Source organism: Delphinus delphis, chromosome X (assembly GCF_949987515.2).
Source record: "Delphinus delphis chromosome X, mDelDel1.2, whole genome shotgun sequence".
Taxonomy (NCBI): Eukaryota; Metazoa; Chordata; class Mammalia; order Artiodactyla; family Delphinidae; genus Delphinus; species Delphinus delphis.
Window position 1 is genome coordinate 25,814,411 of NC_082704.1, and position 14,200 is coordinate 25,828,610.

Sequence of the window (14,200 nt, forward strand, 5' to 3'; positions counted from 1 at the left end):
GCCCCCCCTTCACTTTCCTTCTCGTCCTCTGTGTTTCTCCTCTCTTTCTTCCCTTCCCCCTCTAGCATTGCCACCTTCTCTCCTACACGCACTCAGGCATATAAACGTAGGTTTTTGATGCTCGTCTGCCTGTTGACCCCGCTATTTTCATGTTTCCAACAGGTTTTTCTTCCCCCAATCCCTCAGCTGCTGCTGCTGCTGCTCAGGAGGTCAGATCTGCCACTGATGGTAATACCAGCACCACTCCGCCCACCTCTGCCAAGAAGAGAAAGTTAAACAGCAGCAGCAGCAGCAGCGGCAGTAACAGTAGTAACGAGAGAGAAGACTTTGATTCCACCTCTCCCTCCTCTTCCACTCCTTTACAACCCAGGGATTCGGCATCCCCTTCAACCTCGTCCTTCTCCTGCCTGGGGGTTTCAGTGGCTGCTCCCAGCCACGTACCGATACAGAAGAAGCTGCGTTTTGAAGACACCCTGGAGTTTGTAGGGTTTGATGCGAAGATGGCTGAGGAATCCTCCTCCTCCTCCTCCTCATCTTCACCAACTGCTGCAACATCTCAGCAGCAGCAACTTAAAAATAAGAGTATATTAATCTCTTCTGTGGCTTCGGTGCATCACGCAAACGGCCTAGCCAAATCTTCTACCACCGTCTCTAGCTTTGCTAACAGCAAGCCTGGCTCTGCTAAGAAGTTAGTGATCAAGAATTTTAAAGGTAACCAAGGCCAAAATCCATAATCACCTAAGGATTTGACACTTGAGTGGTCACGTGCTCTATTTCTGTTAATATATTAAACAGTATAGAGGTGGCCTAATGTTTTATGCATAATCAATGAGGTGGAGGGAGGTCCTTTTTGGGTGGAGGGTTCATTTTCCGGGGGTGGTTAGTATCCTTGTGCTGAAGCAGACACCAGGTGTTTCTGTGCAGTATTTTGAGGTCTGTCTCAGCCTATTGTATCTAATCTGTTATGCCTTATAACACTGACAATCGATATGATTGATCCGGATTTTACAGGTGAGAAATTTGTATTCTAAAAAGGTTTATTTATTTCAGGTGCATAGTGAACCTTGGCACTGCTGGGATTTTTATTTTTATCCTTCAGTAGGCCACGTTATCTAGTCCCTAGAAATGCAGGTAGGACTAGTGATTTTTTTCATGTTCAAAGAAGACTTATAGTTAGATTTATAATGTTGAATACTACACTCTTGAAACTCATTGTGGAAGCAATAGTTGGAGAAAAGTATTTATGATCTCTTCATTTCTTTCCAAAGGTAGGATTTGGAAGTGAAAATACTGTGTATACACAGTAGTAACTCTGTGTACCACTAGTCTAAAGATAGGAACAATTACTACATCTTTTTTGTTTTTAATCACTGAAATGGGTCCTAAAGTACTGACCTGCAGCTTTTAGGAAAATTTGTTCATTTCAAGTTTTTGAGATGTGTGCTTGAGAGTACTGTGAATGCATTGATGCAAATGTAAAATCAACAATTTTTTTAAATGTAATTGAGCTGAATTACTTTTTAATCTCTTGAGTGTGTTTCTGTTTCTCTTTTTCGACACTCTTAACTGGCAAGTAGTGGATGCTAAAATGTTTATTAAATGGGCAAGTAAAATGAATGAACTGAAGTAATATTTACCAGAACAGTGCCTTGTGGCTAAATATTAGTATTGAGAAAATTAGATTCTCCATGCTTGTATTTTCAACATTAGTGTGGAAATCAGTAATATGCTCTATTTTGTTTTAAGCAGAGTATAGTGTTGTTTATTTTTAACCTTTTCTTTTTTCTATCACTCCTCTCCCACCTCCAGGCTCTCAAGTGTTGTAATCTTTCTGATTTAATAGTAGACTTTTCTGAAGTAAATATGAATTGTAATTGACTAATTTGTTCACTGTTTTATTTAAAATATATCAATTTAATAGCCAAGGATTTTTAAAGAGATGAGCTATGACCCTAACTGCATTGTATACCGGTTTCAGAGATTTTGTTTGGGTTTTTTTCTCCCCCTCCCAAAATAAAAACACATTATTAAGGTATCTGGATGTTTTAATTTAAAAAAACCTCATTGCTGGTCAGTGAAGTTTAAAGCCTGGATTAAGATGTACCTTTCCATTCTGAAAGTGCTACATAGGTTATGGAGTTGTTTGGATGTTTTAATTTTTTAATATTTTACTCTGCTCATAAATGCAGTTTAAATTAAAACATGAATTAAGATGTTTCTCTCCATTCCTGTAGATACTACATAAATAAGGGGGTCAAACAGACCTGAGTTAGAATCCCAGTTTTACCATTGACTAGCTATGGTGACCTTGGGCAAGCCTTACTAAATGAGTCTTCCAGCTTCAGTTGCCAAATAAGGATAATAATACTTTCCTTAGGACATTATTAGGAAAATTAAGATGTTTATAAAGTACCTTGTACGTAGTAGGCACTCAGTATTTTACGTTTCAGGTACAAAATTCATGTTGACTTTGGTTTACACATGATGGAATAGGATCAGGATTGTTAATTTTTTATTTGTCATTCTTGAATTTTTATTTTTTGAAGCAATTCAGTCAATAGCAGGAAAAAACCCTCACCTTCAGTTTTAATAGGTGAGTCAAAATGACTTACACAGTATTCTGGCATTTCAAATTTTATTCTTTATACTAAGCCTAAATATAATGGTTACTTAAATAGTTAGATATAATACTTATAACAATTTACCCTTAAAGAGCAGTAATACTAGTATTTTGTGGATCTTTTCATTACTATATCCTACATATTATTCTGATTATCAACCTTTTACATATCATCTAGATAAGCCTAAATTACCAGAAAACTACACAGATGAAACATGGCAGAAACTGAAAGAAGCAGTGGAAGCTATCCAGAATAGTACTTCGATTAAGTACAATTTAGAAGAACTCTATCAGGTATGTATTAACTTGGATTACCAGATTTGGTTAGCGTAAATTGAGGTGAAATGTATATGGATTTTACTTTCTGAAATGGGTGCTTATGTAGATTTTTGGTTCCCTTCTAATTACAATTTCTTGATTAATATATGCACTCTGTTTTATAATCAGACCATATGTTCTGACATAACCTATGGGTACAGTCTTATTGGTATAAATTGGGCTTATCTTGGACCCTTCTAATTAGGATTTACAGTTAGGAGTACCTAGCTGTAATAAGTTTGACCTATAATAGAATCCTATAGCCTGGATCCCAAAGATGATTTCTGGTGACATGTCATTCTGTTGTGATACTTCTTGCTAAGTGGTGTTACCTATATAGGAAAGCCCTCAAGAAATGCAGATATTCTCCATATACTTTATTCTACGTCTTTGCTGTTAGCATACTTTTGCCATTTCTTTCTCTTGTTCTTTATGTTGTCTTTTCTCCTGGTCTACAAGACATACCTTAGCCCAAAAATGATCAGCAGGTTGTAGTTCAGCAACTTGGTCTGAGGTTCAGGTTTGTTTCTTTTGCTTAACAAATGGATCTGTATTTGAAGTGTTGAACGTAAATATACAATTAAGGGCAATTCCTGATTCAGACTTCTTGCTACCAAGATACTTTGACCTACTGTATTTTTGCCACAACCAATTCAAGAAGTTACTTTCCATTATAGAGTCAGCAGTTTCATATTAAAAAAAAATCCAATGGCTTGAGTTTTTGTATTGATGAGTACTTTGTAAGAAATTATGTTCGTTCAGTTTATCAGAATTCGTAGTTTTCATCTATTCATTTTAGTTGTAGAGATAGTTTGGTGATGGACAAACAGTGGATTAGGAGTCAAAAGACAAAGGGATCTAGTTTTGGATCTATTACCCTTGTGGTCTTGGGCAAGGTACTAAACCTCTCTCAGCTTCTGTTTCCTCCTTTGTAAATGGGGGAAGAACTCCTGCTCTATCTACCTCACAGCGTTGCTTATAAGACTCAAATAAGATATTTGTGAAAAACACCTTGAAGCACTACGATAGAAATATAAGTTGATGTTATCACTAGTTAAACTTTTTCATAAGGCACAGTATGACTTTTTCACTTGTAATAGGTCAATTGAGATCACTAGTTTCTGTTGCTGTTTAAATTTAATGCGTCAATGCATGCCAAACAGAATGGTGCCGAATACATAGTAGTGATGCTGTGTAATATTATAAGCATTATAATGCTATGTAAGTGTCAGGGAGTAGTCAGTAGTAGTACTAAGGTATTAAGGATAAGCCCACCTCATTTGGCTCTGTTGGTATATTGCACATGTGGCTCCTGAGATGTACAGTAATAAAAGTAGAATTACAGTTGGAAAGGCCTTAAGCGATTATATGGTCCAGTATCTTTTCTTTGTATAGTGTATGTGACAGCCTACAAAGTAGGATTATCTCATTTAAGCATTATAGAAACCCTTTGTGAAGTAGATAAGGTAGTAGTTATCATCCCTATTCTATTGATGAGGAAATGGAGTCTCAGGGACTCCAAAGTCTAGAGTCGTGTATTGGCAGAGCAGGGGACTTAAACCAAGATGCCCAGGTTTTTAGTCCAGTGCACTTTCACTAATACACCACAGCACTTCACATACCTCTGTAGTGCAGTGTTTGAAGCAAATAGTCTTACTTTAGGAAAAGAAACTTTGTCATCAAAGAAGGTAATTTTTTGGGGCTTCCCTGGTGGCGCAGTGGTTAAGAATCCGCCTGCCAGTGCAGGGGACACGGGTTTTTTTTTAAAGACAGTTGGGTCTTCTTACCTTTTAAAAAAATTAATTTATTTATTTACTTATTTTTGGCTGTGTTGGGTCTTTGTTTCTGTGCAAGGGCTTTCTCTAGTTGTGGCAAGCGGGGGCCACTCTTCATCGTGGTGCGCGGGCCTCTCACTATCGTGGCCTCTCTTGTTGCGGAGCGCAGGCTCAGTAGTTGTGGCGCACGGGCCTAGTTGCTCTGCGGCATGTGGGATCTTCCCAAACCAGGGCTCGAACCCATGTCCCCTGCATTGGCAGGCAGATTCTCAACCACTGCCCCACCAGGGAAACCCGGGGGACACGGGTTTGAGCCCTGGTCCAGGAAGATCCCACATGCTGCAGAGCGGCTAAGCCCATGCACCACAACTGCTGAGACCCCGTGCCACAACTACTGAAGCCCGCATGCCTGGATCCCATGCTACGCAACGGAAGAGGCCACAGCAATGAGAGGCCCACGCACTGCAGCGAAGAGTAGTCCCCACTCGCTGCAACTAGGAAGAAGCCCGCACGCAGCAATGAAGACCCAACGCAGCCAAAAATAAATAAATAAATTTTAAAAAAGAAGGTAATTTTTTTTCATTCGTGCTTGTATATGGTGTTTCTTTGGATTTGCTGGCATACAGCATCTTTAATTTAAGTAATGTGTTACTTTACATATTTCATATTTCTGACATTTTTAAAAAAATTATTTATTTATTTACTTATTTGGTTGCTCCAGGTCTTAGTTGCGGCAGGCAAGCTCCCTAGTTGCGGCTCACGGGCTCTTTAGTTGTGGCATGCTAACTCTTAGTTTCAGCATGCGTGTGGGATCTAGTTCCCTGACCAGGGATCAAACCTGGGCCCCCTGCATTGGGAGCTCAGAGTCTTAACTGCTGCACCAACAGGGAAGTCCCCATATTTATAACATATTGATTGTAGTTGCTAATGAACCCTATTTACTTTACCTTGAATATTTTTCTAGAGCTTTTGGGTTAAAAAAATATTTTTCCTGGTAAGTTGATTCTGTTAAATCCCTTTGTGTTTCAAGAGCTCATAGCTCACATTTTTTGTGTTTTTCCTTTCTTGTACTTCAGAATTCTTTACCTGCTGTTGTTCAGTTGCATTTCTTTAGCCTAAAGTCAGTGTTACAACTTTTCACTCTTTGCATTTTTCATAATACTTTCCTACTTCTGTAATAATAAATTCAAAAGCATTTGTTTCTAGCTCTTTTGCTGTTTTTGACCTTAATTTTATAAATGCTCCTTGGGATTGTTCTCAGAAAGAGTATTTTGAGGTGTTCAAGTTCAAAAAAGAGGATAAAAGGATAAAGGGAGTAAAATTATTTCATACCATCTGGATTTCAGGTGCTTGTTGGATTTTTAACAGGTTGAAATGTAATTTAAAAGTACTCTTCTAAAATTGAAACAATATAGAAGTATGTAGTGTACCAAACAAAAGTTCTCCAAACTCCTCAGCACACACCCCCCACCCCCGTCCCTGAAGTAAACACTTACTTGGCATATGTCTATGCAGAACTTTTTTCTATGAATGAAAAACCATTTTGCTTTAAGGCTTAAGCATGGAAGTCTTCCCTAGTGTGGATTGCATATACTACCTCGTAAGTTTTTAATTTCTAGAAAAGAACGTGCTGTTCTGAGTATATTTGCAATAAGTAAACGTTGTCTTTTAAAAGTGATTTAAGTGTGACTTGTACCTGAGTTTAAAAATTATCTTTCCGGGCTTCCCTGGTGGTGCAGTGGTTGGGAGTCCGCCTGCCACTGCTGGGGGCGCGGGTTCGTGCCCCAGTCCGGGAGGATCCCGCGTTGCCGCGGAGCAGCTGGGCCCGTGGGCCATGGCCACTGGGCCTGCGCGTCCAGAGCCTGTGCTCTGAGGCGGGAGGGGCCCCGGCCGTGAGGGCGGTGAGGGGCCCCGGTACCGGTACCGCAAAAAAAAAAAAAAATTATCTTTGCTCCACAACCTTGAAATCCTGTTAAGAGTGAGGCAGTGGTTCATGTTGTTTTGGTTTGGGTTTTTTTGTTTGTTTGCTTGTTTGTTTTTGATTGACTACAGATAGGAGTATGGTTAAATGCACTGACTTTTGAGTTGTTCAGCCTGCCTTAGATTTGAGATCTGCCACTCATGATAACTTTGGGTGAGTTACTTCTCTAAGCCTTGGTTTCCTCATTTGCAAAATGGGGAGACTACCTATATGGCAGGGTTGTTCAGTTGTAAATAAAATACTGCAAAAACGTACTTACTACACTGCCTGCTGTATGTCCGTGTCATCAGTGATGATGATGATAAACAGTATTTGAGTCTTTAAAAAAGATATCTTTAAGATTATGTTTTATTATACATCTCTAAAGCCACACATGTTTTTAAATTCTAAATCCACACTGGGCCAGAACAGCTGGCTGATAAATAGATTACATCCCAAATATGCATCAGAAAACATCATTAGCCAAAGTGAAAAAATAATAGAAAAAGAGAACTCTCTAGGAACAGTGTCCCTCTGCACTGCTCAAGAATGTGTCTTGTTTTTATATGTAGTATCTTAATAGTTGGCATCTTGGTTTTGGTGTGTGACTTTTTTACTAAGTGATATTTTAAGTAATGGGATTATTTTCCTCATGTTCTCAGCCTTGTGTGAATAGCTGTGTAGTGTTTTTAAATTAGCTACCTTTTTTGGAGCTGGCTGGTTTCTGTATGAGTGTTACATTTATTCTTAGTATAAATTTTTAGCTATTATCTTTGAAGGTAAGCTTAGTCCATTCTTCAATTCCGATGAAAATGATTTCATCATTAATAATGAGAACTCTTGTTTGGTTAGCTTTTTGTGAAATAAATTTTAAATAATGGAGCCTTTCAATTAATGATTCATTCATCAAGTACATGACCGCAAGACTGGAAGCAAATAGTGCATCCATCTGAGTATAGGTTATTTTCCATTGTAAAATCGGGTTTCTTAAGCAGTCAGTGGAGAGCAGGTAGTAGATTCTTAGCAGAAGTGACAAGCTATTATATTCTATGTTGATGACTAGGTATTATGTTCTGTAAGTTTAACCTTTGATGTGTTTAAGCTTAGTCTGTCACGTTACTATTACTCCTGTTTTTACTGAATTGTTAATACTATCCCTGCTATTTATCCCAACTACAAATTCTTAGTCCTTGATAATTTGTCTTATTTAAGCTCTTTTTACTAGATGTAAAAAGAGAAATAATTTAGGTTTCATTGTTCAGCTTCCTTTCTGCAAATTCTTAGTTTTTGATATATTTTGATTATCTTATATTAGGCATTTTTACTAGATGTAAAAAGAGAAATAATTGAGGTTTCATTGTTCGGCTTCCTTTCTGCAAATTCTTAGCTTTTGATATATTTTGATTATCTTATTTTAGGCATTTTTACTAGATGTAAAAAGACATAATTTTGAGTTTTATTGTTGTATCAGTTGTTGAAAAGTTTTGTGGTATGCTTTTCTTTCTCTCTTTAAACATTATGGTTTGAAAAATAAGCCCCAACCTGTTAGGCCAGTGACCAAAGTTCAGCACCCTGGTGGGAATTTAATTTCTTAAGTGTCTGTTGTTGCTAAATCAGAAAATTTTCCGGATTTCCTCCCTTACCATTTATTTTTGCATTCTTTGTATTTTTATCCTTATTTTAATCCTCTTCATTTTTTTATTCTAGTCTTCTTACCCTCATTTCCACTCTTTTCCTCGTACCAAATGCAAGCTCCTGTGCCTTTGCTGTTTCTAAATCTTATATTCTGCAAATTTCAGGAACTATAGTTTTGCATTTCATTTGCTACACGTTTATATTTTCTTAGGAGTTTTTTTTTTCTTCAGACAAACATGTGTTTGATGCAATGTATGAATTTTGGAGGAAAGGGGCTGGGATTTAGAGGAATAAAAGTTAAAACCTTATTAGAATGTTTTTATCTTATATCCAACTACCTGCAAAAAGGATTTAAGGCAGCATATTTAACCAGTAGTGATTGGGAGCTTAAGTAAAAAGATAGTTTTATTTAAGAGACTTATAGAATTATCCAGAATGTTTAATACAAATAGTTACCTGTGAAACAAGGTTATATTAGTAATAATTATACCAGATCAAACTTCTAGGGATTTCCAGAGTGTTTAGTGAAATGTAAAATGATACATGTCTAAACTAAAAGTGCTTTTCAAAGGTCTGGAATAAAATAAAGTTTACCTCAAGCTCCTCAATAGTGATTTAACACTTATTCATGTTTCTATCCCAGCACCTAACAGGACAGAGTACTTAGTAAACACCCCATTCTTGTTGAATCAGTGACTGTGTGACTGCTTACTGTGTGCAAAGCTGGACAAATGCCATGGGCATATAGAGATCACTTAGTCCTTGCCCCTAAGGTGCTTATATTCTAGTAGGCTCATGAAATTAGTAGTTTGTGACCAGCATTTTTAAAAAAAAGGTAAAATAGAAAATATCGGAGTACATCACACATAGTAATGGTAAGTACAGTTTCATGAAGACTTTGTTTCAATTACATAAATTTTATGTATAATGGATTGTGACATAAAATGTATTTCTTACTGTGGCTTGTCAAAAACTTTTGGAAGCCACTGTTTTAGGCACACATGATTGCTCCAAACAAACCTTGCTTGAAAGTGAGCAAAGCAGAGTATTTAGATCACGGGGTGTATGGAAGATTATAGACAGACATGAGAGTAAAATAATGGTACTATTGAGCCTTGAATGCCATGCTAAAAAGTATGGTGGTGGGGAAGATAGGGTTTTATTGGGGGAGGCAAGTACTTAAGTTTTTTGAATAGTTAGAATATTCATCTGGTTCAAAGCCCCAAAAGTATTACAGAGCATGTAGTAAAGTTTCACTTCCACTCCATCTTCCAACCCTGCTCCCCCAGCTAATAACCCTCTTGACAAACGTAACTGGGTGTATCATTCCAGAAATGGTTCATGTGTGTAAAAACAACTGTGTGGAGGTTTTTTTTTTGCGGTACGCGGGCCTCTCACCGTTGTGGCCTCTCCCGTTGCAGAGCACAGGCCCCGGATGCACAGGCCCAGTGGCCATGGCCCACGGGCCCAGCCGCTTCGTGGCACACGGGATCCCCCCGGACCAGGGCACGAACCCGCGTCCCCTGCATTGGCAGGCGGACTCTCAACCACTGCGCCACCAGGGAAGCCCTGTGTGGAGGTTTTTTTAATTAATTTTCTTCCTTTTTTTAAATTTACATAAATGATAGTAGACCATGCACCATACCATTCAGTCCTTTGTATTTTTTTATACCACTTATGGGATTTCTCCATAAATGGTACCTGAAGAGCTTGATGGAAAAGTTCTTAAGGAACGGAAATTACTAGATCTGGTCTATATGTTAAGCAGTCAAGGCTAAATTAGAGAAGCAGGATGTTCTCTTCCATCTTGACCTTCAAAACTCACCTTAGATCCTCCTGCCTTTCCCTTTCCTTCTGTTGTTGCTTCTCATATCTTAAACCATTCTCCAGCTAAACACAGCTGAAGCTGTATGCATATGAAGACCAGCTTAATTCTCTTATTTCTCACTATTCCCATAAGCTCTTTATCTATTTCCCACTGGGTCTTTGGGACTCCACCTCTTTACTTGTGCTCCAGAAGCCTTTCCTGACTTGCCTCTGCCCTAAAGATTGGGTTAGGGACCTCACCTCTATCTTATCCCCGTCATAGCACCCAACACAGTATCTTGTAATTATATGTTTTCTGACCAGTTTTCTCCTTACGCTGTAAGCCCCTTCTGTGTGCAGGACACATTGCTAGTTATAGGTACATTAGGGTTTTTTTTTGTTTTTTTTTTTGTTTGTTTGTTTGTTTGTTTTTGGGTTTTTTTTGCGGTACGCGGGCCTCTCACTGCTGTGGCCTCTCCCGTTGCGGAGCACAGGCTCTGGACGCGCAGGCTCAGTGGCCATGGCTCACGGGCCCAGCTGCTCCGCGGCATGTGGGATCTTCCCGGACCGGGGCACGAACCCGTGTCCCCTGCATCGGCAGGCGAACTCTCAACCACTGCGCCACCAGGGAAGCCCTACATTAGTTTTTTGAATATTTACTATATTCACCTGGTTCAAAGCCCAAAAAGTATTAAAGAACATATAGGTACATGAGCACATGGTCTCTTTCTGTCATTAAGGAGAGTTGGGGGACAGGATATACACATTAAGAGATACAATATTGACTCAGGGACAAGTCAGTGTGGTATGATTGGTGATAGTGCCAAATGAGTCACTGGTAGCCAAGGCAATTAAGGAAAGCTTATTGGAAGAAGTGGAACCTAGTTGAGTAGTAAGGGAATATGGTATCTTGTGTAAGAAGATAAATAGATGCGATGAGAACTAATATATGGAAGAAAGAGTAACACAGCAGAAGGGAATGGTGAAGGAGGACTTGGAAAAGTACTGCAGGTGGGAAATGTGGAGAAGGTGAAATACAAAGACAGAATCTAAGCAGGAAAACGAGAAATGCTGAGAAAATTAGTCACTCAAAAGGAACACCAAAGTACAATGAGAAGACTACTAAAGGAGGAAGGAAGAGAGTCCATAGAGGACTAATGTGAACCAGTCAGGCACATGAAATAAACGTAAACACACACTTAGGCATTTGTGGCCTGACCCAAGGCCCCATGGAAAGTGGTGGCCAGCAGAGACTTAGCCTTCTTATTGCTCCTTAGCTGCTATATCTAAGTGGTCTGCTGTTTCCTGGTAAGGTGTAGTGCCTTTCCTCCTTTGGTATAAGTGGTTTCCTTTAAGCTTTCTTTTCATTTGCTAGTTTATTTGCTGGACGTGCATGCTGGGAATATGACTTCCAGCTACATATTTATAAAATTCCACTCCAACCAAGAGGACTTGGATGGTCCCTTAGAGTCAATTTTAATGGAATTTTTGCCTTGTGTTGTGGTGAGAAAAAAATCCTGGTGTTATACTTAAGTCATTAATAGTTGAAATTGTAGATTATATCAGAGTTCATCCAAAGAGTTTTACCATGCCTGTTGTATTAAATTTGAAAGTCTTTTGATGCACATAAGAAGAAACTCACTGAAATCTCGTTTGTCCTTTTGGATCTGAGTATAAAAGGCCAATTCAACTATTAGAATGAAGTAAAAATTCAGTATTTCTTTAGCAATTAATGTTTATCCCATTGTGCAAATTTTAAAACCTCTATTTATTTAAATATTCTTAAGCTGCAATGTTGGAGAAAAATCCCTGTGTATAATTATATCATACTCATTATAATACTGCTAGCAATAAATTCTGCATTGCTCTGTTCAGGAAAACCAAAGAAAGTATAAACAAATTTTATTTCAGTAGTGGTTGGACCACCCAGCCCATCTAATAAACAATTGGTGAAATTATTTTCAAACTCAAAATGGAATTCTGCTTATGAAAACAATTAACATTTTAAGAACAAGACAGAATTTATATGTAGCAGTTGTTACAAATTGGTCTTCACAAGGTGAGAATTTGGCTTGATTCCCTCCATCCTTAACCTGTACTGCCACAATAAATGTATTAATTTGTGTGGGGGGGGTTGGTATAGTACACTGGTTATGAAAAATGTTCACTACCCATGTTGATATTTTGCTATTTTACCTTGTGTTTTATTTTATTTATTTATTTATTTGCGGTACGAGGGCCTCTCACTGTTGTGGCCTCTCCCGTTGCGGAGCACAGGCTCTGGATGTGCAGGCTCAGCGGCCATGGCTCATGAGCCTAGCCGCTCCGCGGCATGTGGGATCTTCCCGGACCGGGGCACGAACCCGTGTCCCCTGCATCGGCAGGCGGACTCTCAACCACTGTGCCACCAGGGAAGCCCTTACCTTGTGTTTTAAATGGACGAATAATCCTTTTTAATAAGCCGACATGGTAGAAATAACAAATAATAGGAATTTGATGTAAACAATCAAGAAATCCCCCCTCCCCTCCCCATTCACTCCGTAAGAAAGTATGTGTTTAATTTTGCAGGCTGTGGAAAATCTCTGTTCTTACAAGATTTCTGCAAACTTGTACAAACAGCTGAGACAGATTTGTGAAGATCACATCAAAGCACAAATTCATCAGTTCAGAGAATATCCTTTTAAAAACAAAAAACCTTGTATTTTCATCTATCCCTCCCTCTCTGTCCCTCACTTTTAAACCCAGCTTGAAATGGAATGCCTGTGTTTTGTAGATTTATTTTTTGTTCATCTTGCCTCTGGAGTAAGAAGATGCAAAATTTGACTTTTTATCTCTAATTAGGGTCCAAATCTACATTGTGCTATTAATGTAAATAAATAAAATGTCTTTATGTCTTTACTCTTTTTGAGGAAAGATAATTGGGAAATAATAAACTGAAAACACAATGGTCAGTTATGTCTAAGACTTGTTTTTTGTTGTTTTGGCCTAGTGGCTTTCAGGATCTTAGTTCCCCGACAAGGGATTGAACCCGTGCCCCCTGCAGTGGAAGTGCAGAGTCTTAACCACTGGACCTCCAGGGAAGTCCCTAAGACTTGTTGTTTTTTTTTGTTGTTAGTTTGTTTGTTTCATTTTTTTCAAAGACAGTTTTTTGGTTTGGTTTGGTTTTTTTTTTTTTTTTTTTGCTGCTTTGGGTCTTCGTTGCTGCGTGCGGGCTTTCTCTAGTTGTGGTGAGCGGGGGCTACTCTTCATTGTGGTGCTCGGGCTTCTCATTGCGGTGGCTTCTCTTGTTACGGAGCATGGACTCTAGGCGTGCACACTTCAGTAGTTGTGGCACGCAGGCTCTAGAGCGCAGGCTCAGTAGTTGTGGTGCATGGGCTTAGTTGCTCCATGGCATGTGGGATCTTCCAGAGCAGGGTTCGAACCCGTGTCCCCTGCATTGGCAGGTGGATTCTTTTTTTTTTTTTTTTTACATCTTTATTGGAGTATAATTGCTTTACAATGGTGTGTTAGTTTCTGCTTTGTAACAAAGTGAATCAGTTATACATATACATATGTTCCCATATCTCTTCCCTCTTGCGTCTCCCTCCCTCCCACCCTCCCTATCCCACCCCTCCAGGTGGTCACAAAGCACCGAGCTGATCTTCCTGTGCTAGGCGGCTGCTTCCCACTAGCTATCTACCTTACGTTTGGTAGTGTATATATATGTCCATGCCTCTCTTTCACTTTGTCACAGCTTACTCTTCCCCCTCCCCATATCCTCAAGTCCATTCTCTAGTAGGTCTGTGTCTTTATTCCTGTCTTACCCCTAGGTTCTTCATGACATTTTTTTTCCTTAAATTCCATATGTAAGTGTTAGCATACGGTATTTGTCTTTCTCTTTCTGACTTACTTCACTCTTAACCATTATGCCACCAGGGAAGTCCCACTAAGACTTGTTTTTGGAGGTATTTTTTTTTTAGTGGGATCTAACATGTTTTTACAGTTTCAGAAGTAGTATTTTGTTTCATAATTAAGTGCTGTTTAGTTTCATTTAGTACCTAGGGCATTCCGTATTTAAGACAGATGTGCTCTTACGTTGCATATATT

At 38.9% G+C, this 14,200-nt stretch overlaps 1 protein-coding gene across 2 annotated transcripts in view; it reads left to right on the forward strand.

The window, feature by feature from the left end:
• CUL4B (cullin 4B) overlaps positions 1-14,200 on the forward strand; it is a 34,573-nt gene that overhangs the window by 679 nt on the left and 19,694 nt on the right. For both annotated transcript variants that reach the window (XM_060002650.1, XM_060002649.1), the window contains exons 2-4: positions 163-711; positions 2,799-2,914; positions 12,683-12,786. In XM_060002650.1, coding sequence (XP_059858633.1) covers positions 163-711; positions 2,799-2,914; positions 12,683-12,786 — 769 coding nt within the window. The remainder of the gene's footprint in view (positions 1-162; positions 712-2,798; positions 2,915-12,682; positions 12,787-14,200) is intronic.